General features: G+C 40.3%; 1 protein-coding gene across 3 annotated transcripts in view; it reads left to right on the forward strand.

Annotated features, from left to right (window-relative positions):
* Positions 1–21,947, forward strand: part of HLCS (holocarboxylase synthetase) — a 1,599,326-nt gene extending 1,577,379 nt beyond the window's left edge. For all 3 annotated transcript variants that reach the window (XM_044073133.1, XM_044073132.1, XM_044073134.1), the window contains exon 10: positions 20,815–21,947. In XM_044073133.1, the coding sequence (XP_043929068.1) occupies positions 20,815–20,980 (166 nt within the window). In that variant the 3' untranslated portion in view covers positions 20,981–21,947. The remainder of the gene's footprint in view (positions 1–20,814) is intronic.
* Positions 21,948–27,515: the final 5,568 nt, after the last annotated feature.

A 27,515-nucleotide genomic window follows, 5' to 3' on the forward strand; every position in this document is an offset into this window, starting at 1 on the left:
CTGAAGGATTTTCCAGAACCTACACCCATTCCTCCTGTTCTGTTTTAGAGGATGTGTGTGTTATTATCTGCAATTTTCCTGATAGTCATCCAGCTGCCCATAAAAAGATAGGTTGTATAAAGTTGGTCAGCCTTTTAAATTTTAATATGCTATTCCCAAACCTGACCCAGACGCTATAGCTTCAGTTGATCCAACTGCTGCTAAGTACTTAATTCCGGTCCTACTTTTTCTGATAAGAATGGGAAAATTATTGATAGGTACTGAGGAAAAAGTGCAAACTTCTTCAACTTTGATTTTCAGAATTTTGAAGTCAGGCTTGTATGTTAGTTTATTCTGGCAAATTGTGAAAGTATGATGAGGAATGTTTTATCTGCAGTTTCTTCTAGTCAGGAAAAATCTACTTTAAATTATTTAGTTTCTTGTATTGCACAGGTCATTGTTCATTGTTTACAGAGTGTGTGTATGAATCTTTTGGTACTTTCATGGCTATGGCCACTGATACTGTTTTGGTACTATTTTCAGGAGCTTTGCATGGCTGCATTCTCAGAACCTCCTAGATGATAAAAATGAGATTTTAAATTCTCCTTTGGATAGAGATTTAGTGTTTGGCCCCTCTGCAAAAGAGAGAGGCAAGTGGATCCGGGGACTTTCTCAGACTTTTCATTCCTCTTTTTCCAAATTTTCCAAAGGATTTTCTGTCTTCTCTTCTAATTTTGCCAAAAAACACAGAATAAACAGTCTAAACAAAGTACAGGTAAACAATGTTTAGGAAGAAGTGGCAAGGGGGTTCCAAAAAGAAGTCTTGAACTTCCCATAACCAAGGACAGTCCACCAAGTCTGAATGACTGTTCAACCGACCTTGTGAAGCCTTCCCACTCAGTTCCCTTTTTTTGTTCCAGAAAGTCTGAATCTCCGTTTTTCTCTTGGACAATAGATTTCAGACAAATGGATTCTGAAAAATCATTCATCAAGGTTACAGGTAGCAATGGAAGGAAATTCCTCCTTTCCAGGGGCTTCATTCCTCATCCTGCAGATCACACTGTTGTCCAAAGGAATGATAGAACCAGTTCTTCCTTTCCAGGTGAGGGAAGAGTTTTTATTCAGGGTGAGCTTATCGAAGGAAGGACACTCAGCAAACTTGGAGCTACAATATATAACATTAAGTATCCTGTTTTTTGTTTATTTTGTTCTTTATTTCTTTGTTGTTTATAGCACTTTGTGTACTGTGTATTTTTTCTAGCTAGTTTCACTGTGTGTGAGGTATTAACTGGAAATTGTCCACTCTTATTAAGCATCTGTTGGGTTGTTTGTTTATGATAACTTGTTGCAGTTAAACTCTTTTTTCTAGTGGCTCCTTTAGCTGTTTAAAACTTTCATTTAAAGGCTCACTGCTGCTTTTCAGCTGGGAGTAACATTTCTGCAGTTTGTTTCCCACCCTCCCTGTTGGTATAGAGTTTTTATAGTTTGGTGGCTTTGCAGTTGCCCACCCCTAGTGTAAATTTGATCTGGGACCCTCCTCCCAGTCTAGTGTCATTACCTCATTCTACCCAGTACAGGGAGAGCATTTGAGAAGGCCAATCAGCTTAGTTTCTGCTACTCCTTTCTCTCTTTCCAAAAAAAAAAAAAAATTATCTGCTTTTACTGTAATTGTGTTTTTTCTTACTTTATTTTGCGTTTGCGTCATCTTAAAAGTACTCAATTGTATTTATTACTGCTTGGTGTAACTCATTGTAAGCCTTTTAGTTTAAGCACCTGGGCTTCAGACCAGTTTTACATTAGGAAGGTTTGTGGTCTGCACTGTAGTGGCAGAACAGGTAGCTTACATCCTTCTAAGTTGGGAACTGCTGATTGAGAGCTCAGTGTCTGTTATTCTAAAAGTGTATTAATTCTGGTTTAAGCACTTGGGTTTGAGGCCAGTTATTTTACATTAAGAGGGTTCGTGTTTTGCACTCTTGTGGGAGGAGAGGCTGGACTCTGTCCTTCTGAGCTGGGAATTTCTGGTTAAAGCTTATAGTGCCTGCATATTTGAACTGCTTCTTACTGAAATTGGTACACCTCGTTTGCTGTAGCATAGACTAGATCCAGACCTGCTGAATCTAGCTTTGTTTGTATAACTTGAGCACTAATCCAGGCATTCTTTAAAGTATTCAGTTGTATTTATTACTGCTGGTAGTAACTTGATTAAAGTGTAGCTATCATTTCTAAGTCTTTGGATTAAGCACTTGGGCTTCAGACCAGTTGTTTTACATTAGGAAGGTTTGTGGCCTGCACTGTGGTGGCAGGACAGGTAGCTTACATCCTTCTAAGTTAGGAACGCTGATTGAGAGCTCAGTGTCTGTTATTCTAAAAGTTTATTAGTTCTGGTTTAAGCACTTGGGCTTCAGGCCAGTTATTTTACGTTAAGAAGGATTGCGGTCTGCACTCTTGTGGGAGGAGAGGCTGGACTCTGCCCTTCTGAGCAGGGAATTTCTGGTTAAAGGCTTATAGTGCCTGCATATTCTAACTGTTTCTTACTGAAATTGGTACACCTTGTTTGCTGTAGCATAGACTAGATCCAGGCCTGCTGAATCTAGCTTTATTTGTATGCTTGTTGTTTGTTTATTTCCCTGAAATGCTAATTCCACCTAAAACGCCGCCTTTTAGCACTTCTGTGGATCCCTAGTGATATCTGCATTGCTTACTGTACTTATTTCCTTGTTTCACTTGAAAGAAAGTTACTGTTTGTCATTTTTGCATTTAAGTTACCTGTAACACATTGCATTTAAGTTACCTGGCACTTGCTCACTAAAGCAATTATATAAGTCAGCTCTAAAAATTAAAAGCAGTACACCCTCTCATACTCCGCTTGAGTACCATGTTCCCGATTGGCCCTTTTTTCAATTATAAAGGAATTCCCAATACTATTCTAGCATGTCCAAAGGTCAGTTGTCAATCTCCTCTCCGGGCCAGCAGGTGAATCTGGGAATCTTGAGGCAATGTTACAACTGCCTCATGTACACAGACAACCCTCTCCTCCTCCCAACAAATTCCAACACATGTGAGAGATGCAACCATATAGCCAAACTGGAGGCTAAGCTCTCTCAACTCAGTACTGGCTTAACCAGTCAGGAGGAGAAGGAAACCACACTCACTACAATTCCAGTCTCACATAGACCTACGACGACAACAAACCAAACACATAAACGCACAAAAACATACTCGGAGGCTCTAAATAAAAATCTGCCTAAGCAGCAGAGACCTCCAAAGCAGACACCCAAGCAACCGCTACCCCAAAACAAAACAAGTGCAACACATAACTCACAAAGCCAGTGTGCCGAACAGTCACAGCCCTTAAGGCTAAACAACACACCTGATACACTTGTAATAGGTGACTCTATCGTCAGGCACACTGACGCCCCGCCACCAGGCTGAACAAGGAGAAGGTCACGGTGAGCTGTCTGTCGGGCGCTAGGATCCGCCACATAACACAAGCACTCAGGTCACTCCAAGGCAAGTACAAATATGACTCAGTCATTGTCCATGCTGGTGTGAATGACCTGAGACGTACCTCCCTGGACTACATGAAAAGAGACATAGAGGAGCTCTCTGAGCATGTAGCCCAGGCCGGTATGACCCTGACCTTGAGTAGCATCTTACCCTCACCAAGAATGATGCCACAATATGAAGACAAGATGATCAATTTCAACAATTGGCTTAAGTGTTGGTGTCATTCAAAGGGGATCCAATGCCTGTCGGCCTGGGATGACATGCTCGACAAGCCACGATGCTTCACTAGGGACGGCTTGCACCTGTCACCCCTGGGCTTTCGGATATTGGCAAAGGCTCTTGCTACCCCCATAGTGCCTCTTTTAGGCAAGGCTCAAAAGACAAACCCACCTCCATAGGTATCACAAGGGATAAGAAACTAAGAGTAATGCTACTCAACGCCAGAAGTCTAAACCTCAAGATGCACGCACTCAAAACTCTCCTTAGCATGGAGAACATTGATATCTGTGCAGTAACAGAAACCTGGTTCAAGGCTCCCGAGAGCACCCCAGCACTGCCAGGTTATACCTCATACCATGCTTTTCGCCCCAAAACTTGGACGAACCACAAAAGGAGGGAGTATCAATATTCGTCAAAGATACCCACACCTCCAGGTTGGTGGCACAGCACGAAGCATCAGAGACTATCCATGTGCAACTAACTGTGGGTAAAACTGCCTTCCAGTTTATAGCCTGCTACAGACCACCCTCCCAAACACAGGAACCCCACTTGGCCTTCCTGAGAATACTGGAAAATATGAAGGTCTCTCCAAACACCATTATATTGGGCGACTTCAACTACCCAAACATAGACTGGGAGCATTACTCTAGCTCCAACACCCTAGCCCAAAGGTTCCTAGAATTTATAAACTCAAATGCTATGGAACAACTTGTTACCACTCCCACAAGAGGGGAAAACATACTGGACCTGATCATCACCAACATGGGGACACTATGCTCCAGACCAGAAGTGTATCCCTCACTGGTAAGATCAGACCATAATCTAATCTCACTGGATATTCACATCCCGACCCCACCCCCTGCCCAGAAAACCACAGTGAAAAACTTATCTAAAGCAAATTTCACACGCCTCAAACCGAGGCGAAATCCTTCAAAGCCCCCGGGCCCGTGGAAAATACGGCCCAGACCGCAGAATCCTTTATAAACGCATTCTATGAACACCTTCAGGAATGCATGGATCATGCAATCCCAAATAAAACCAAGACCCAATCCTCCAAAGGCAGACGTCCTGTCTGGTGGACCCCAGCCATAAACAAACTATACAATAGAAGGAGGAAGCTACTTACATGATAGAGCAAAATCCCAAAAAGGGAAGGCATCTCTGATCAGTATTAGCAAAAAACTACGGGCACTCATAAAATCGTCTAAGGCCAGCTTCGAGAGAAAAATGCACAGGACACTAAGGATAATCACAAGGCTTTCTTTAGTTATGTTAGGAACCTGGGTGGGAATTCCCAGATATGCTCAGAATTAGTCCAAAATGACAAAAAATACACCGAGCCCACAGACATTGCCAACATCCTAGCTGACAGGTTCAGTGCAAACTTCTCCCCCCACCCACCAAAAGGGCAAATATCAATCCCAACAGAGTGCTACCTAGCTGACATCACAGATGCTCAGGTAAGAGCCGCCCTCTCCAAAGCAAAAACACAGCATCAATGGGACCAGATGGTGTCCCGGGCTGCCCTACATGAACTCCAAGAAGAGCTAAACCCAAACATAAAACTACTGTTCAATCTTAGCCTTACTACAGGATATGTACCCAAAGAGTGGCGTACAGCAACAGTGGTCCCTCTCCACAAAGGTGGTGCCTCAATGGATCCTGGAAACTATCGCCCCATAAGCCTGACTAGCTTGGTCTGCAAAGCTATGGAAAGGATCATCATGGACCTCATAAATAAAGATATTGGGGACCTACAGACACTGGATCCTACCCAGTTTGGCTTTGTTAAGGGCAGATCCTGCCTCTTAAACCTGGTCGATTTCTTTGAAACAGTCACCAAGGCCATTGACGAGGGGAAGGTGGTCCACACAGCCTACCTGGACCTCGCAAAAGCCTTCGATACAATACCCCACTCGGGCATTATAGATAAGCTCACCAGCTTAAATATAAACCCCTATGTCACTAGATGGGTTGCAAACTGGCTCAAGGAGAGAACCCACATGGTTAGAATTGCTGGAGCCATGTCAGACTTACAAGGCCTGCTAGCCAGCCCCAACACTTCTTGACTGCCTCCACCCTTCCACAGCTTTGGGAATCAACCCAAGTGTGATTACTGCAACAGTGAAACAGTTGTGTACACTTATGATAAATGTAGATATTCGAGTGTATTCACTGTTGCAGTCCTGGTTTCCCTCCCTCCAGCCCCCCTGGTTTTCTCTCTTCTTTTTACCTATCCTCTTTATGGCAGGGGTATTTACTTTTTACTGGAGGTGTTCCACACCATGTAATAGCTTCCTATTTTTGGGGCTCCTGACATCTAGGGCAAGAAAAACTGATGTAATGGTGTCGGCTGCATGTTTTATACCCCTTACGACCTGACGCCATTGAAGAGGCCACAGCATCCGCCGCAGAAATCCCAAGACTCTGGTATTCGGGCCAACTGAGGACTACCTGCAGGCAGATAACCCAAGTGTGATGTCTGCAAAAGTGAATACACTCAGAACATCTGCATTTATGGTAAGTGTACACAACTGTACTTTCTTGGAGTTGAGTGGTCCTCTTTACATTGTAGGCATTTCAGGACCTTCTACCCCAACAGTGTGATTGCCATACATTTAGACAATATGTTAGTGGTTTGATACATCAGCAAGCAAAGTGGAATCCAATCGTATCCTCTTTGCAGAGAAGCCATGAGAACTTGGCAGTGGATGATGTCTTCAAGCTGGTTCCTAGCAGCAATGCACATACCTGCAAAGTCCATAAATCCATCCAGATAAACTGAGCAGGACTATATTACTGCCTCACAAGTGGTCTCGCAACATAACAGTGGTAACAGAGATTTTCAGCTGCTGGGGCCATCCTTGGTGCGACTTTTGCTTTGTACCTAAACAACAAATACAGAAGTTACTTTGCCCTCATCCTTCCTCAGGGACAGTCACTGAGAGATGCTCTAGTCCATCCTTGGCCCCCAGATCTCCTTTATGCCATTCTGCCAATACCTCTCATCAGCAGTTTCATTCAGAAAACTATAAAGTGCAAGACCAGGGTAATCCTCATTGCATCCCTTCTGGCCTCAACAGATATGGTTCCCCTTTCTTTGGCCTCACGTTTTTCACCCATCATGGGTTCTGGATCCATTCCCAAATTTCCTCATCTGGGTTACCTTTACCAGACCTCAGGACCCTGAAGCTAGCCGCATGGTTTCTGTAATTCTGCCAATAGTCAGAGGTGGCAGGCTCTCTTCCCCCATAGTCCACGTGACATCCTCAGTCTGGGCCACTAATCAAGGAGCCTGAATCCTCATCACTGGCACTGGAGAGAGGCATTCACTTGTAACAAAAATAGATACACCCAGTATTTCCAGATGCAGCTCTCTGCATCAAGCACAATTTCCCTTAAGAGCACACAGGGAACACACTCAGTCCAGGGGCTGGTTTCTCTCTCTGTCTCTCCAGATCCCCAGTAAGACTCTTCACTGGCAGAGCTGTAGGGGTTGAGTCGTCAGCCGAGTGTTCCAAGCCAAGTCCTCTACTACTATCTCTGTGAAACCAGTGCTCTGTGTCCCTGCTCCAAGCAGCTCACACACACACCTTTTGGTCAGTCAGCAAACTCACTCTGAGGTAATTCAGGCAGGCGAAGGAAATTGTGGGTAGGGGAGGAGTCAGAGCTGTTGGATCCAAAGCTTTGGTATAAGGCGCCAAGGTCAGATCTGACAACCCACATGCTGAACCAGATGAAAAGATGACAACACAGATCTATTGTTATGGTACGTACGTAATTTTCTTATCATTGTGGTGACTCCCTTCTGGCCCAGATAACTGTGGTTCTCCCTTCTTTTGGAAATGGACAGGGGCAGCTACAACTAGCTTCCTCACAGAATGGATCTACTCACACACGAACATGGCTGTTTGATACACGCTGATACACGCTGATATCAAGCAACTTCAATTGACTGCCTGGGTAATCGGGTCTTAATTCCTTCTATAAGCCAGTTTAATGAGGGTGTGCAGCAGTTACTAGTGGAGGCAAGTAAGCCTTCTACTAGAAAATCATATAATTGCAAATGCAAAAGGATTTATAGATGCATAACCAGCACCCATTCAGGACTAGTTGTTCTCCAGTTTTTCAGTATTTGTATGAGTTACTATCCTAAAGCCTTTCCTATTCCACTGTCAAGGTTTGTTTATTGGCCATTTCAGAATGTCTGCCAAATGTATCCTCTTTCAATGTCGTCTCATGTCAAAATGTTCTTGAAAGGGATTTTGCATAACAGGCCTCTAAGAAAACTGGTAGCCCTCCTTGGGATCTTAATTTTGAACCTAACACTTGTTCCATTTGAACCAACTAATCTGGCTGACTTGAGGTTCTTATAATGGAAAACAGTTTTACTGAGTGCTCTGACGTCTTCAAGAAGGGTATTCAAGTTGCAAACTCTTACAGTGAGTCGATGCTTTTCAGTTTTTATAGGGACAGGGTTTCTTTGATGATAATCCTTCTTTTATGTCTAAAGTGGTATCTGAGTTTACTTTAAGTCAAACTATCCATCTCCTCATTCTCTTTCCTGAACCTAAAAATGAGGGAAAAAGGATACTCCACACTTTGGATGCTCACATACAACTCCAATACTATCTTGACAGAACGAAGTCTTTCACACCTTTGGATCACTTGTTCATTTCTTGTGAAGGTTAAGAATGGACAACTATTGTCAAAAGAGAGTATTTCCATATGGTTGTCTTTTGTTGTACTCACCATAAGAAAACTGTTCCAGGCAGGGTCAAGGCCCAGTCTACCAGGGTCTTGGCTTTGTCTATGGCCTTTTGGAAAGGATTGGATTGTAGAAGTATTATAGAAGCTGCTACTTGGTCCTCTGTACATACTTTTACAAAGCACTACAAGTTTGATTCCTTCTCTAAGTATAGAACAAGCTTTGCTAAGACTATTCTCCAGGGGCTCCCCTTCCACCTCCCAGTGTAGTTAGCTGTGGTAATCTACCCATATAGCTATGACTGATGCAGCAGTGATCAGTATGATGAATGTAGCACAGTTGTGTAAATAAAACTTACCATACCAGTAGGTGTTCGAATGATCACTGCTACAGTAGCCATTTCTTTCCTCCACCCCCACCCCCCTTGTTTTTGGTATATTGTTTATGCCAGGGTGTCGTTATTTATTTTTTTGTTCTTCCTAGCATTATCCCTTCAGGACTTAGCCTTTCTCTCTCAACTGACAGGAAAGCTCTAAAGAGCTGTGTGCATATACTTATATTTTAGTCAGCCACGCTGAAGCTGCTTGACAGGTTGGGTGAATGGAAGGTGCCCTGAAACTTTGGAAGCCTGGCCGGCTGTTGTATCCTTGGCAGCATACATCTGCTGTTATGGTAAGTTTTACTTACACGACTGTACTTCACCTTTAGTGAACTCTGAGCACAAATTAATTTATACATATATATATATATATATATATATATATATATATATATATATATATATATATATATATATATATATATATATATATATATATATATATATATATATATATATACACACACACACACACACACACACACACACACACACACACACACACACACATTGTACTGTGTCTGAACCATTATTTCTGTGTAATTGTTACTGAAAACAAATTTTGAGCACAAACTAAATTGTATATACATTGACTTTTTATATTTGACTCCTATTATAGCTGTCTGCCAGTCATGTAGCCCAGACTAGAAATGTGAACGGTTAGTGGTGATCAGTGTTTCTTCTTCCTGATCAGTAAAAGGAAATTGTACATAATAAATTTTCTGTGTATCACAAGAAATATAGAAAGCATTGTCACTTCAGTGCATTTTGTGTTTGTTTCTGAACAAAGTTTCTAGACTTTTGTTAACCAAGTAAACCCACTGAACACAAGTGTCCCTTCTCAAGGGCAATCTGGGAGCGCTGTCTTGCTAAGTGACCAGCTTGGATTTGCACAGTAGAAAAATGAATGTGAAAATCAGCCCCTGTAAGGAAGCAGCTTGTTAACAGATTGAGGCCTTAATTCTCTGTGCTGACTTCTTCAAATGGTTCATAGATTCACAGAATGTGTTGCATAAGACTGCATTGAAATGTTAACTATAGAGGTGGTTACAGGTGGAAAAATAGGCCAGTGGGGGCAGCTGCATAAGTTTAACTGTATAACTTGGCTTGACTTGGTAGACTAAAATTTTTTCCCCCAGTACCATCAATGCAGGTTAACTTGCGAAGTACTTAAAAATATTAACCAGGCTTTTAAGTGACTGAGCATATGCTGGTTGTCACTTTGTATGCTGATGCTCAGATCTCTGACATTTGCAGAACTTGTTTTATTGAGAGAGGAATGGAGGAAAACATGCCAAAGGGACTGATATAAACTGGAGAAGATATCTGTGATTCGTTTAATTTCATCTTTGATCCCCAGGGTAGCGGACAGATATTCCATCATTGGCAATAATTGATAATTGTATTTGTCAAATAAGATTGCATTCAGGAGTTTTCCCCTTTCCCAAAGGTGAACAAACCTCAAAGTTGATTATATTAAAGCACATTTGTTTTGCAATTAATTTCATTTCCTATGTCATGTTAAAGTTTGCAAGTGATTTTGCAAGAAAAAAAAATAGAGATTATATTTTGTTGTCTATTTTTTAGCTCCACCATTTACTTAGGTTTTCTGTATAATTAGATCCACAAAATGATGTCATGGTATGTAACGGCAATGATTTGCATGCAGCTGCAAAGCATTATGGGTAATTGTAATCAAAATAATGTTTCCTCTTTAGAAGAGCAGCTTCTTACTTACATTGTGGCTTCCCTACTTACAGCATCACATGTCCTGTCTTTCATTGTGAGGTATTCCACCTGCAGTAACTAGCTGACAACCTGTCTTTCTAGGAAGTAGAAAACTATTATTGATGCATTAAACATAGAAACACAGTAGCCCATGCATTAATTAAGCAAGTCAGGTATTGTGGGTTCAGTCTTTAAAGATGTCATGGTAGAGGTTTTCATCTCTGAGAAAAAAAATCCATGTTTTTCCCTTATCAGCAAAATAAAATGCAAAAACGCACTTTTTTTGCATTAAAACTGCATAATTTGCCATTGCATATGGCATGGAGGTTGTATCAAACTCCCAACAGTTTTTTTTACTTACACTCACTCCAGAACATGATCGATACAGGTTAAAAACAAGGATATGAAGGCAAAGCCCATCAATAGTGGTGATGGTGGTTTGGGGAGGGTCTTGTCCCTTCATGAACTGCTGTGGATCCCTTCAGGTTAAATGTGGACGCTTTTCTAGTTTGGGGTCATGCCTCTCAACTGTTGAGATTATTGACTCCTATTTTTGGACTGTTCCTTATAAAATTTGTGGTTTTGTGGCAAATCTTTGAGGACTGAAGTCAATAAATAATGACAAACATTTGAGTTTCTGACTTTATATCCTTCAGAAAATGCATGCTAATGCTAAACTTGTTATTCTAGCACCTTTCTGACTTCATAAGAACAGTATTTAAAATATGTCCATATTTTTGCTTTTGTCCTCCCTTTATTTTTGACTTTGTCCAGATATCTTGCACTAAGAAGTTGAGAAATATGTGTGGGGCTGGAAACCATACCCTTGTGGACAGATCCAGAGATGTTGCCATCAAAATTACACATCTGTTATAAACTAAAGAACACAAGTAATCATCCTGTTTGCTTATATTGGTGTTGAGTCTCTTTGTTGCCCTAAAAAATTTCAGTTCATAGTCTCATAGGAATTTACTAGGCTAACAACCGCAAGCACCATTTTAAGCCTAGCATTGCATCCCAAATCTGACAAGTTCTGGTAAGTCTGAAAAGTGTAAGCAGGGGATTGGAAGATGAAACATTTACAAGCGGAGGCCTGGGAGATGAAACAGGCTGCCTATGTCCATTAGAGACATGCGTGCCAAACCAGAGATGAACTTCCTGTTCCCCATCCAGTTGTCCAAGTCACACTTGAATTGGATTAGGGAGGAACTCTGTTTTACATGGATGGGGAGTGTATTCCAGAGATATGGGAGTCTCTGGGATACACGCTGGTCTCTTCAGCAGGCCCTGTTTGTCACAGGCAAGGTTCAAGTCTTTAGAATGCGTAATTCTGGTGCTGTTTGTTTTGCAAGTATACAGGAGGTCCATCAGAGAGGGGTCTGACAATGGCCTGTATGCCAAGCATAGATCTCCCCTCAACAGCCTATAGGAGACGGAACACAGGGATAAGACCTTGAGGCAGTCTGCATAGGGCTTGTATTCTTTTAGTGAGGAATCTCTGTGGACATTTTTGGATATGCCTGGTCAGATGCATACCAAAGGAGACATTGTACTCAATGATAGGCCTGATGAATGCCGAGTACAATGGAACAATGACTTCCTTGGACCTAGATGCCATACCTTTGTTTATAAGTTGCGCAGTGTAGAATGATTTCCTCTCTATTGTAGACACGTGATGGTCAAAGGCTAGATTACTGTCTATATGTGTCCCTGAGGCTCTGACTTCTGGGTCAGCTCTAAGGGGTGTGTTGTCAATGTGATAGTTAATAAGGGTGGATGACTTCCCGAAGGATACTATTACGCATTTCTTGGCATTTCATTTTAGTCTGTGGCTTGACACCAGTTGTTTGTCTGTGTCAGCCCTTCCTGGATAACTTTTGTGTGTGTGAGATTCAGTGACCACTCCTAATTTGCAGTCATCTGCAAATATAGTCAGCCAGAGGCCATTGACATTGGCCTTGACTTTAGAGAAGTAAATGCCAAAAAAAAGCAGTCCCAGGACTGATCCCTGAGGAACTCCACTTGTGACTGGCCTCTCTATAGTGGTGGACTCTCCATTTCTAACTTCCTAGGTCCCTGTCTGTGAGCCAGTTGGCTATCCACCAGGCAACATAAGAGGTTGAACCTAACCTCTTGAGTTTGTCAACAATGCCTGGAGTGTGGGGTATTGTGTCATATACCTTGGCCAGGTCAAGGTAGGCAGTGTGAACCAATTTGCCATAATCCGTTGCTTTGTTGACCTTCTCAAAGTCCACCAGGTTGAGTAGGCATGACCTGCCCTTGACAAAACCAAATTGGGTTGGGGCCAGTATCTGGAGATTTACTATGTCATTATTGATCATTTCCATGATAATTCTTGCCATGGTTTTGCATATGACATTAGTGAGACTTATGGGGACCTGTTCCCTAGTGATAGCAGGGGGAAGTTGTATTTGATGGTATTTCCTGAGGGAAGGTTAGGAGGGGAGGGGTAAAGTTGGAGCCGAATTTGCCAGACAGTAGGTTTTGTACATCTTTTGGCTTAGTATACGTGGCTCCATTTACAATGAGCTCTGCACACAATTGTGTATTGCCTTTGAGGTTGCAGACATAGCTAAAGAAGGCCTTGTGGCTGTCCTTAGCTTAGGAGGCCAAATTTACCTCAAATTTGGCTTTGGTGTTTATTTGTCCTCTGAATTGTTTGTTTAGTTTGATGAGAGTGCGTTTACCCTGCTGGGTGCTGCATCTCCTAATTTTTTCCATGATTTGCTTCCTTCTTTTATACAGCCTGTTAATTTTGTGATTTCACCATGGTGGCTTGTTTTATGATTTAGTTCTGTACTACTTCCTGGTAGGTACAGCTGCTTCTATGCAGCTATTAACATGCTTGTATAGGATTTCTGTGAACAGCTCTGCATCGGCAGCAGTGTTTTCAGGGGTTATGGAGGCTTGAAATTTAGCAGGGTTAACACTTAATCACAGGAAATTAGAATTAGAGTAGTTCCTGAATATTCCAGGGTTAGCTGGGGGTCCAGGTTTTATTTTTAACTTCAAAGGAGACCATTTTGTGGTCTGACCTTACCAGAGAAGACATTACAGCAGGAGGTGTGCAGCACTCTCCCATATTAGTGAGGACCCCTGGTTGGTATATTGACAATGTGGTCGAAGGAGTTTGTGTTTACACAATCCAAGAATCTCTGTGCCTGTACATTTGGTATCCTAGGATTCCCAGTTAAAAGTGGGATAAGTAGTCGTCCATGAATATGTATTGGGTTGGATGGTGAGTGTTTCCAATAAGTTTAAATGCATGTTTAAATGCATGTTATATGTTTCCTGGGTCATAGAGGGGGACCTATAGCTTGCAAGGAAGTGGTATTGGATTTTGCTTATGGTGATTTGAACATAGAGAAGCTCAAGTGCATTGTCTTGTTTGACCAACCTTGAGGTATACTTATTTTTGATGTAAGTTGAAACACCTCCACCTTTAGTCCCTGTTGTACCTGGTCTAAATGTGTGGAAGGCATTATAACTTTGCACCGTCGGTGTGCTCTCCATGGCTTTAAACCATGTCTCAGCGATAGCAGAGATGCCAACATTCTCTAGGGTGAAGAGAGCTTCTAGGCAGTGGAGTTTTTTTGGTTAGACTGCTAGCAGTGAGCAGTAATACATTTAGATTTTTTTTGGTTTTGATTTGCTATGTTGGAAGTACTTTCAGTTTGGCATTGCCTAAAAAAAGGCATTATGGGGTAGACAATGTTTTAGCTAATATTCGGAAGCCTAGAGGGGAGAGTTGCAGACCATCTCTGGCAAAGCAGCATGGTCTGTTGACCATCTCCTTCTGTGCTGATAAATATTGCACCCCCTTAGAATAACAACAGAAACTAAGCCAATTATTAAAGTCAGCCATCTTTTATTTGGCATCATCCTTGGAGAAGGTAAAATGCTGCTCAATGCTAGGCTCATACCAGCCTGGGTCACATATTCCGAGATCTCCATGACATTTTTCTTCATGTAGTCTAGGGAGGTATGTCTCATGCCATTTACATCCACATGAACTATGACCGAGTCATATTGGTACTTGTGGTCCAACGGTCTGAGTACTTGCATAATTTCGTGGATCCTAGCCCTGATAAGCAGCTAACCGTGACTTTCTCCTTATTCAACCTGGTGAGAGGGTCATCAGTGTGCCTCACAATGGAGTCCTCAGTGACCAGAATGTTTGATTGTGTGGTGGCTTACCTTATGGACTTAGAAGTAGAGGCTCCATGAGATGTGGCTGTATGTATTGATGTGAGTGTTGTTTTGAAAGAGTGCATTTGGGGCTGCTGAGGGCATTTGTTATGTGTACTTCATCTAGGAGGTCTTTGGGGTTTAGGAAGGTTACATTTAAGTGCCTCAGCATATGTGGGTCTATATGTGTAATGGGTGCAGCGTGTGTACTACTGACAAACCTTATTGACATTAGGAGTACTTTTATGTGAGAGCTTTACCACCAATGACATTGTGCAAATACATCTTTCTCATACCATATCAGTTTGTTTGAGAATTAATTGGTTGTCAGTAAACATGAGGCAATTTCTACAATGCGTCAGGATGCCCATATCCACCAAGCTGGTAAATGAAATAGTGGGAAAGTTCATATCCATGGCAACAGACCCTTTTTTATTTATTAGACAGTTGAAGTGAGAATATAAAGCAATGTCAAGCATATCCAGTTTACAACTCTGGGGGCAGCGCTTGTCACTGCAAACTAGTTGTCCTGTATTTAGCTAGGTATTGGTGAAATTCCTGTCATACTTTTACAGGAAAAAATGCCACTCAGTGTGTCTTTTTCTGTACAAGGCACTGCCAAACACATGAGGGGAAATATAAGTAGGTCCTGATGATTTATGCATGAAGCATTTAGGCAGATATTCTGAAGTTAGAAACAAATGCAGCAGTACTTAAACAAAGAATTAGGTTGCCAAAAATGATAAAAAGAGGGGAGTCATGTGAATGGCTACTGCATGGCTACTACTAGTGCTGGTCTCACCACCGCTTCACTCTGCTGGGATACAATGCTCCTTTTGTCACCAGAAGCAAAACATTAGCACCAATCCCAAGATGAGAAGCAGGCCACAGCCTGTTTGGTGATCCACAGTCTTATCCCAGATAATGCAAGGGTCTGTAGGCTTGTTGTTCCTTTTCCTGGTGGATGCCCCGAATACCAACCAGACCAATCAGGAACTTCAAGGACAAGACACTCACTGCCCAACCGGAAACCGTCAGAAATCAATGCAGTCTGCTCCTTCTCTCACCAGAAGCAAAATGTAAGCTTAAATTCTTAGCTGGCACCTATAAACCAGTTATTAAGCTTCCCAGAGATCAGCAGTCTCCAGAAAATAATGTCCCTGCAGTCCCTTTTCTCACCAGGAGTAAAACAGAAGCACTTATCCCAAGATGGCTACTGAAAGGCAGAATGTGGGCTCTCCAGTAATTGGTGGTCTTGGAGTAGATGTTGCAGATTTTAAAGATAAGATGGAAAATGGGTTACTATCATAAGAGCTGCAGCGTTCACTAAGCAGTTAGATATGAAAGAGGGGGTAACTAAGCTTTAGCGATCTAAGTAGAGAGCCACTTATTTTAAAATAGCAAGATAGATTGGAAGGGAGTGCGCACTTTGTATTCCAGTTCTGTGTAATACAGTGGGATGGACAGTAAATTTAAATAGTTGAAGGGAAGTGATTTCACAAAGTGAGAATTTTGTGCTTACTTACAAGAGCCAGTGAAAGGGGAGAATTAAGGCGGTATGTGGTCAAATTAACATTAGGGATAGGCAACTAGAAAGATAGTTGAGTTTAAAAACACAACAGCACCAGGGTGAAAGGGTAGGGAAAAACTAAATTCTGTGTGACTCACAAGAGACACAGCTGTGGTCTCCTTTGTAGTTCAAAGTATGCAATGAAAAGCAGAATGCAAGTAAAACACAGTGTAAAGAATGCAAGTAAAACACAGTATGCGAAACAGAAGAAAGCAGTAAAGTAATGCAAAATACAAGAAACCAAAAGCAAACTAACCTTTCCCTCACAGCAAGTTGTGGCAGAGTCTGGGTGAGCATTTCCACTAAAGCCATAACATGTTTTATGTTACCCCTTAAATATAGGGTTTAGTTCCTGGCTCCATCCTCAGTTCACAGGTAAATAACCTTAATTGACCTGTTCTAATTTCCATGCGACTCACAAGAGATGCAACTGTCGTCTCTTTCCTAGTTTAAATATGCAATGAAAAGCAGAATACAAGTAAAACACAGTGTAAAGAAAACAAATCACAATATACAAAATAGAAGAAGGCAGTAAAGTAATACAAAATGCAGGAAGGCAAAAGGAAATGAACCTTTCCCTTACAGCAAGTTGCGTCACAGTATGGGTGAGCTTCTCCAGTTCCCTTACAGCAAGTTGCGTCACAGTATGGGTGAGCTTCTCCAGTTCCCTTACAGCAAGTTGCGTCACAGTATGGGTGAGCTTCTCCAGTTGTTTAGTGAGTTTCTTTTGTCACTAATTACTTCTGATTAGATTTCAGCAGTGTTTCATAGGTTATTAGATACTTACTTTGCTATTGATCTGTGAGGTTCTTAAGAAGCCTAGCCACTTTATTCCCATAGTAGTTTTTAACCTTTATATTTTGCATAAAAATAACCCAGACATGGTGGGGCATTTACATGTCTGTCCTTTCCTTGAAGGAGACTTTGCCATTACCCATCCATTCATCCAAACTACTTTTGAAAATTTAAGAGAAATATTTTGCTTTATGTAGAATGGCAGACTGTTCCATAGCAGTGGTATTCTCTGTGATGAAAAAAAAAAACAAAACTGTCCATCCAACATGTTCTGTTTATTTTGCAGAAAAGCGTGAGAAATCCCTTGACCAGGTGTTTGATACCATTAGTCTTGCAAATGTGCAATAGGTCTGACGATATAGAGTCTGTTGAGGCTCTGTATGCGAATCAGAGGGTGCCTATATGATACAGTGAACTAGGGCAAAGCTTTCAAATGATATGCATAGTTTTTTTGTGATTTAGGTGCTTGATTTTTTTTTTTTTTTTTTTTTTTTTTTAGTGGGAAAGCACTGTGATGAAAGTGTATTTAGTGTAGTCAAAGGTTGTAGACAAAATTAAATAGTTATAGCCAATGAGCTCATTGTACTCATTTGAATGAACTGGTCCATGGGCCCTATTCAGTCATGATCAGAAACACTACTTAACATTCATTAAGTAATTTTGTAACCTGACAAATTGGCATAGCATCGAAATAATTCATTGGTAAAAATGACATTGGCAAGAAAGCTTACTGTCAAGATGACACATTTCCAAACCGGCAAATTAGGAACAATATCAAATTAGTAAGGTGTGACATTAACAAATATTAATCTAGTATGATAGATTATATAGCAAGAGCAATAGAGTGACATTGATAGGAAGGCTGCCTGCTAAGATAACATATCTGCAGACTAATACATTAGGAAATATTCTGCCAGCAGAATGACATGTTAGGAGCATCAAACAGTGAGTTGAAACACTGACAGTTTGGCACAATGACAGTCCGTTAAACTAACCAGCATGGATACAGAGTGAAAAAGCAAGAGGACTTAAATTAAGAGAAAAGTAACTCGCAACAAAATATAACTAGATTTCAAAAGAAGACACTTAAAAAATTATTTTTATCAATTTTAGTAAAAAAAAAAAAGGAAGACAGGAAGGAGAGGAAACACTTGGAATGCAGGAGGAAAAGATCTTCCCTCTTGGGCATATTACTGCAAACATTTCATATATGTATAAATTAATAGAGCGGAAAATATGAATGTTTAGCTAAGGCCTTTAATACAACAAGGATAAAAGGTTAAGGCTACAAAATAACCAGATGTTAAACATTGTGAAGTGAATCTTCCAAATTTTCTCAGTCTTAACTGGATCTCCACAGTTGTGGAGAAGCCTTCATTCAGCATTTGAAGGGGTTATTATATAAATAAAATCTCTCAAAAGGCAGATAAGCAGTCTGAAACACTGGGTAGAGTTATAAGTTTACAGGCCGTGGTAACCCATTTTTACTTGCTCTTAAAATTCTCCACAGTAGCTGAACCAACAGTGCTAGAATGCTGTTCAGAAGCAGAACACCAGATGTCTTAAGTGATTTGGAGAGCAATTCGGCTCATCCTGCCACAAGCAAAGACTTGTGGCAGAATGATCCCTCTTCTGCCCAAAGGGCTCCAGCACAGAGCAGTTCACTAAGATTGTATATCCTGACCCCCCCTCCCCAATATAATTTTGGCAGCAACACAATCATCTGTCCACCCATGCAGGATTTAAGTAAGAAAATTGTATGCTGTCCAGGCTGAGGGGGGCATTGGAAGAGTAAAACATAGGAGTTGCCATTTTATTGATTGTGGTCCACATTTCAAGTGAAATGAATGCTTTCAGGTTTTGTGATTTCCAGTGAATTGTCAATAAGTAGCAGCATGTAATGGAATACATGACACTCGCAGGAAAGTGTCTTATATGCAGATTGAGACCGTGAAAAATGTTGCATGCTACAAAGTCCAGTGGAATCAAGGAGGGGAACACTTTGGAGACCTAATCAGTGTCATCCTTTCTGTAGGAAAAGTGGTTATGGGAATATCATGAGATTTCACTGGATCATACAAATGATGGCAGTACAAGTCCATTCATTGAAACAGGGCAAGACTCAGCGGAGAAAGCAAGGGCAGTGTAATGTAGAATTACTGGAAGGAACTCTATAGCTGCATGCTTATGTTTTTAATCATGAAGGCATCCTTTATCCCAGTAACACTAGCAGTTATAAAGTAAGATAGATGCTTAATCACTTCACATCTGAATACCCCATGTTCCTTTTCTTTTCTAATATCAACTAGGAAAGGATTTCAGGAAAACAGACACAGATATATTAAGGGCAAAGCCTTCCTAGTCTGATGATCTGAGGGCATAGATAAATGTGTCAGTTTGAAGCTTTGTGTTCAGGGGTAGGCAGTAATCCTGATTTATGTGTTTGACAATACAGAATGCTAGTAATGTACCTGTCACCGTAGTAACTTTCAAACACATTGCCTATTTAAGTGGCGGACAGTAATGTAGTATTTTTATACACTGTGTTTAGAAGTAAATCAGTATGGCACACACAGTTAAGGTCTATAAGAGAAAGGACATATTCTAGTTGTGACAAAGGTACATTAATCTTATAGCTCCTGTATTGCCTTAGGAGGATGGATAGTTTATAGCAGTCTTGGTTGTCAATATACATTTCAGCATTAAATTTAAAAGAGAGTATTAGATCGAACTGGTCTGGTAACCCATATCAGCCACATCCTGGGTTCTTGGCAGATTCATGGCAGAGATAAAAAAAAAAAAAACTGGTGAACTAAAAAGTGATAGTCAGTCTCTTCAGAGTGACATTGTTAAACCTCCCGTGCATATCGCTTAACACTCCAGAATTTTACAGGATGCCATATTTTTGGTCTGCTCCTTTATGATTTGTGGTTTTCTAGCAAATCATTGAAGAATGAAGTTACTAAATAATGACAAACATTTAAGTTTCATACTTCATTGTCATTCAGAAAGTGCATGTCAATGTGAAACCTGTTACTCTAGCAACTTTGTAAGTTTAAAGAGCAATATTTAAAATCTGTCACCGCTTTTGTCTCCCTCCTCCCACACGTGTTTTTTTTTTTTTGTTGGCTTTATCCAGAATTCTTGCACTAAGAGGATGAGAGGTATGATCCTTCATATAGCAACAGCCAACCTGTCTGTTAGGAAAGTTTTGTTAAAACAGATCAGAGATAGGCATGCATAACAAGAAGTTTAAAAAGTTCATTAGATACAGTTGTAATGAAATAAATGTCTTTGTTGTGAATTCCTGGGTCTGTTTTTTCCCCTTGGATGTGTTTTATGGATTCATACACTGCTGTCACCATTTTTGTTGGTTATTAACCGTAAGTGGAAAACAGTTACAAATGTCAACAAAATGGTGCTAGTAAGCAGACTTTGTATGCAGTTGTGATCCTGATGTTACTGCCATCTTTAAATTCCCTTTCACAATCAGGCCGTTTATGTACTGCAGCAGAACATGTGCCATATGAGCAGTATACATTCTGTGGTCATGAGTAAAATGTTGACCTTGTCACCTCAGTGTTTTTGGAAAATATGTAATTGTTGCAGAATCTGTATTTCTGAAACTATGCATGTTTCTTTGGCTTTACTAGTTGGCAAAATACAAGAGCATAAATATTTTTCTCGTAATATATTTATTTATTTATCTATCCTTTCTAGTGGCAAGCAGGTACGTTTATGGAATGAAGAAGGACCTTTTGCATCTATTACTGGTTTGGATGATTCTGGATTCCTTCAAGTTCGCACTGAAAGTGGGAATATTGTTACTGTGCAGCCAGATGGTAACTCTTTTGACATGCTGAAAAACCTCATCGTAACAAAATAGTGACACACTGCTTTACAAAGACCGTCTGGACACACATTGCCACCCTTAGCTGACATCTGTGGCTTGGATGGACCCTGATCTGAATTTATTTCAGTAGTCTATCCAGCTAACTTGCTTCCACTGTTTTGCATCCTGAATGTTATAATTTTTTGTAAGCAATATTTTCTAGAACAATAATTGTGCAAAATATGCAAGTGTTATGCACCACAAATAAAACTGTAATTAATTTTAAAGAGAACATGTGTAAATTCCACAGAAAGCTATCTTACCCTAATGAAACTGTCTTATGGGATAGTGTTTGTACAGCACAGGGTAGCTATGTACTGTAATAATTTGCCTCTGTGCACCCCCTCCCTATGCTTTGACATTATATGGACAACACTGCACTGAAGTTTGAAAGTGCCTTTTCAGATTCTTGTTGATAAAATCGTTTCTTGCACAGTGATGTTCATTGAAAGTCAAAGTCAGCAGTGAATTAAAAGTACTTTGCTAAAACAATTTCTAGCACTTCTAAACAAAAGAACTATATCACTTGTAAGAAATGTGCTACATATCCAAAGGCAAGGCTTTTCTGTCTCATGTATTAACTATTTTTTCTATCTCCCACAGTCACAACTCATGAAGCAAGCTATCTGGTTTGTATTTCTCATAATGTAACGGCAGAAGTAAATCCATTTTGACCTCGAAGAGGCATGGTTTAACAGGAATCAGCATGTTCCATTCCTCTTTTCAGATAAAATGAAACTGGTTTGCACTTAGAATTTAGTTTGACCTATGGGTGTTGGTGTGCTTCTGTATAATATCCTTTCACAAAAATGCCTGTAAGGAAGGTTGCTAACCACAATGATCCATCAAGTATCTGAAAACCATAATAACGGCTAGCTTGCTTTCTTGTCTGTTTTTGCTTTAGATATTTCTTTTGGGGTTTCTTAATAAAAAACATGCACTTGATGAAGCTGTGACATCATTCCTGTGTTTTTCTTTGGTGGAAGTAAAATATTATTTAATTTCCTTTTTGTGAATGGAAACTAATGAAGTGTGGGATAGCCTGGGCACCAGTTCTTCCTGCAGGGAATATTTCTTCAGACTGTTTTCCTTCATGAAGTCTGACATTTTTGGCATACATGGATTAGTATTGTCTGGAATAATCTTCATATTTTGTGGCACTTACATCACATACTGTAAAAGGCTTTTCTGCTGTTGCATTACATGTTTGTTTAAATGCATCAGAATCACCAACCTAATAGTGCTGAAATAAAATGTATTAAGACATGCATGGAGCTCCCCTAGAATAATGGTGATGTCATGGATTCCTGTCTGGGTTTTTATGGAGCTATAGAGGTTTTGTGGGTCCTTTGTACAGTGTTTTATCCTATTTAGATTTTAGTGAGATCTAGCCTCCTCGTAAATGGCCTCACATCAGGTTTCATCTCTGTCCATCACACTAGAATTGTGTTGTTTGATAAGTAAAATAAGCTTGCTAGAACTGTGCAACTGTTCTAAGCCATTATCTTAAACTAGTGTAGTTGTGCTATTTCATATTTTAGACACCTCTGGAGTTGAAGCCAGTCTTTTGTATTTAAGACAGTTTTGTCAGGTTTGCTAGAGTATGGGCTAGTATTTCAATTTGCTGATTTAAGGTGGTTTGACTTTAACAAAATAAGGCCATACTGTTTTTGAAGTCTTTTAAAAGAGGGAATTTAGGTGGAGTTCTCCGTATTCAAAAATGCCTAGTGTTGAAGGGGCAAGATTTTGATTTTGTTAATACGTGGTAAGAAAACAAAGGAGGCTGACCTGCCTTGGTAATTAATACACACCCCTCCCTATCACATGCGTAGTATTCTTTTTCAGAATCTGCTCCATGCCATGTCTATGGCGCTGTAACAGTAAAATGGCATGCACATATATCTGTATCTATTGTTGTATTCACTCAATTTATGAGCCGACAAGTGTATACGAAGAACAGGTCCCACTGTAACCCTGGAGGCCCTTGGTAACTAGGAGAATTACTGACATTCTGTTGGGTGAAATGGGTTGTAGCTTATAGAGCATTGTACAGAGTACAGTAAATGTTGTTTTGTTTAGACTAGCTTGGATCTCACTCCAGATATTTTGCATTTAATTGTCCATGGTCTACATCTTCAAATCTCACGCTTCTAGATCTGTTAGATTACGAGCCGGAATCTATACCACCATTATCAAATCTTCTCTGGGGATGATGTGTAAATCATAACTTGGGTTTACCTCCATTCTGCTATGCTTTACCTAGTTGTCTTTTTATCAGCTGTTTGTCTTACCACAAGGACCAGCACTGGCCTTGCACCTACCCTGTGCCCAAGTCTTGTTCTTACATAGGTGCACAAGATGGCAGTATAGGTCCCCCACTGGTGTATACCATATTCAGCCTAGTACTGCACGTTCTACTTTTGTGCCATTATATGTTCTTCTGCATAATGTCTCTTGCTAGTCAAGCATTGTTTTTCTTTGCATTTGTTAAGATTTTTAAGTAAATCGTCTTGCTAATAAAAGAAGGAAGTTTCTGCCCTGGCCTATAAGTTATTAAACCATTTACAATGTGCAAATAGCCATTAAGATATCATATCCACACATTGAGTTTAAAACACATATAAATGCTTTTTCTGAGGAACACCTACATTTCTATACACAAAGAAGTTTATCTTGTAGCAGATATAAAGAATCTGCTTCATACCAGTAAAAAAGGACACATCAGAAGAAATGGAGAGATTTAAAGAGGCTTTCACAGAAATAGTCAATAAAATCAAAACTTCAGCTTCTTCAGAAGAGAAAACACAAAGACATTGAAGCACAGATGTGATGTGCTTTTTTATTGGACCAACATAGGTTCAGCAATTACTCAGGCTTTCATGCTGGCATGAACCCTTTGTTAGGAGTTAAGTTACTGATGTTAAATAGTAATGTCTTTTGGCTTTTCATGGTTAGGGGTCCCAACAGCGGAACTCCGGTCCGCTAATGATTGGCAGTGGATTTTTACGATGCCGAATTGCCAGCCCAGTGGCCAACCTTCAAAGGAAGTGCACCCATTCACGCTCATCACTCAACCACGGGGACGGCATGCAGACTCCACACAGAAGGTGCTCCAGCCGATGTTAAATACAATGTTTAAATATCTACTTGTGCCTAGAAAGGGAAGTACATCATTTATTTCCAGTTGGCTAAAAAAGAAGAAATTTTGAAAAATGCTAGTGTGGAAAAAATGCAGTTCATATTACATATCCGAGACTGTGTGTGTGTGTGTGTGTATGTAAGAGACTGAAACTGTAGAACAAGGTCATAACATGCTATAAAATTTAAAGTTTGGCATTTTGCATTACAGTTAGTGTTCATTTAGCAGAGGAAAGGATCAGAGAGACTGCTTTGACATTTAATTAGACAATAAATGTCAAAACAAATATGTAGGGAGATTAGTTAAATGTGGACAAGGAAAATAAGAAGCTATAATTTGTAAGTTGTTAATCTGTCCAAACAAGCAATCTTAGTGAGATGGAGGTTTTGGTTAACAGAAAATATGAATTAGAAATAGTATCCAGTTCACAGTGATGACAAAGACAGAGAGCACCAGTGTGCCACCCACCAACAGCCCCTAAGGCAAGACAGCATACCCAACACTTTAGTCATAGGTGACTCTATAGTCAGGCACACTGATGTCCCACTGTTAGAAAAATATGTATTAACATATGTGTGCAATGCTTATTCTAATAAGGGAAGATTAACACGTTTTTATTCTATATGCAGCATTAGTTTTATTTGAGACTGAAAATGTGCTTTTCTGAAATTGTGCTTTCTGACACTGCAAGATGCACTCTGACCTAGTTTGCTAGCACAGCAAAATACATGTTTATGCCTTGGAAATGTACTGGAAAGCAGGTGATTTTCCGCTAGGTCAGGAAATTAAAAGGAGAATAATAATAATTTCTGTAGATCCATTCATTATAGACAATAAGCTCTGTTCGAGTTGATGAAAAAGTGCACAAGCTGCAAGAAAGTTAGATAAACAATGAACCGCTTCAGAAATCTGTACTTGCATTGTGCTTGAATTAGCCATAGTACCTAGACTTGTAACATCACATAGCAAGAAAGTTATAATTGACCGGTGGTCGTCAAGGCCATCCTGTTAACTAAAAAATCTTTTTTAAACTTTGAAGAGTTAGCTAGAAATGTGAGAAACATCTGTAAAGTAACAGAATTATGAACTGGTGATAGTGGGCAATGTCTTGAAAGAAAGGTATAAAAATTGTGACACTTCCTGATTTAGTCAGACAAATGCTGTAACTGCATTTTATGTCTCCTTGCGCAAGAATAAAGATACCTGAACTGAACCTTATGCTTTTGGTCTTTTTGAAGTATTTTTCTCTAACATTTTTTTTGGTCCTTTGGAGCTGGAAACCCTCGTTTAGCCTGGGATCAGATGGGCCAGTTGGCATGAAACTGCGCAGGGAAGATACCACATCGGATCTTCTTCATTGAAAGACCTCCGACTGAATTGTCATGCAAAAGAGGCCAGCCACTTTTCTGATCTACGACTGAAGGCGGGTTCCATTTGAACAGTGAGTGACCAATCGCTGAGGCTCAGGTAAGGTGAATCTACTTTTTTCTGTTTTAGATCAAGGACTTGATTGTATTTGTTCTGTGAGAATTTTTAATTCAGGGACAGAAATATTGCTATCTTGTCATAGATCAGGGAAACAGAATAAGTAGGCAGGTAGTCTGAAGAGACTGTAAACACTTGGTGGTACCACATTAAAAACAAAAGGGTTACGTAACATTTAAAAGGTTAGAACAAAGTGGGTAATACGTGCACAAAAACGAAAAGACCCCAAAGCCCACCGTTAACCGAAGACACAAAATATATGCAATCACAGCGCACCGATAACGTTAAATATTATACTAAATGGGTTAATAAATATGAATTTGATGGGAAACTAGAAAGATCCTCGCTTATCAAACTTATTAGTTAAAAACAGATTCTAAAGGTCGGGTTAAAGAACAGCGTAAACTAGGAGTTCCTCAGGCACACAGGTGGATTGAGGAAGCAAACCGAAGAGAACAAAAGAATAAAAATTCAAAAGCAATGTTTCTAGACAAAGAGGATAATAACTTGGTTATAGCATCGGCCCCTCCGCCCACTCGGTTTGGTTCCTTACCGAATATGAAGCAAAAGAACAAACTGACCCACCTCCACGATATCCAGTTGTTCCTATAAAACCACTACCGTTTGTTAGAGATCCTATCGAGACTAGGTCTCGAACACGTAATTTAAAAGGGGATATTGAATTATATCAAATGAATGGAAATTCACGGGCTATAAGTGAAGAAGAGATATGCCCACTCATAGAAGCACCAAATCCTCAGGCAGGACAAGAAGGGCAGAACCCAACTCTATTAGTATACAGACCGTGGACACCGGAAGACGTCCGGAAAGCCACAAAGGGAATCCCCCATCCAAAAGTTAATTTTAGAAAGTTCTTAGAAGACTTACAGGGCATGAGATTAAGTTATCACTTAAACGGAGAGGAAGTAGAAAAAGTAGTCAGACAAATAGTAGGTCCAGATTGGCACATGATCAGTGGCAACTGGAATCCCCATGATGCTGCACTTAGGCCCCTCCCACATAGCAGCGCAGAATTAGACAACAGAGTGAAAGGTCTGACAGACCGAATTTCTGAGAAATGGAAGCCTAGGGCAGACTGGACTTGCATTAATCAATGCATCCAACAAGAAAGTGAAACTGTTGATAGATATTTTTCCAGATTATTGGAATGTTTTAACAATCACTGTGGAATGCAAGTGCTTGAAGATCAGACACAAGATTCCCCATATGAGCAGCAGTTAAAGAATGCATTTTTGAAAGGCAGTATTGCACCCATAAGTAGTTTTATTACTAAACACATGGTAGACCATCGTACAAGCAGATTACAATCACTGCTTGAATATGCTAGACATGCCGAAAGGCATTTTAACAACAAAAAGAAAAAGAAAGCCCAAGTATTTGCTGTAGAAGATGGAGAAGTTTATTTAGTACAGTCCGGGCAAAAGGGCAAAAAGAATGCCCAGGGAAATAAACAATCTGATCAGCAATCAGAGGACTTTGAAGGGAGAAAGAAAAGAGGTGAGTGCTTCAAATGCAGGAAAAAAGGACACATGGCAAGGGATTGCAGGAAAAATAAGAAGGCAGCAGTGGAAGACAAAAACAATGAAGGTGAGGACTGACTATATGAAAGTCAGGAATCACTAGATAGGAATAATTGAGAAAAGACAAATGACAATGTGATAGAAGGAACAGAGAATGTGATAATAGAGGAAGTGCAGGAAGCTTCCGAAGAAAACGAAATATTAGACCTAGCCTTATTGAGTTTAGAACTCTATTTGGCTGACACAAAACCAGAAGTGACACTCCTGGTAGAAGGGAGGGAAGTCAAATTGTTGTGTGATTCAGGGGCATCACGAACCCTGGTACACCCCTCCAAACTACCAGAAAATTCAGAATCACATGACT

This window comes from Protopterus annectens, chromosome 5.part1, assembly GCF_019279795.1.
Source record: "Protopterus annectens isolate FY-2018-M chromosome 5.part1, PAN1.0, whole genome shotgun sequence".
NCBI lineage: Eukaryota > Metazoa > Chordata > Ceratodontiformes > Protopteridae > Protopterus > Protopterus annectens.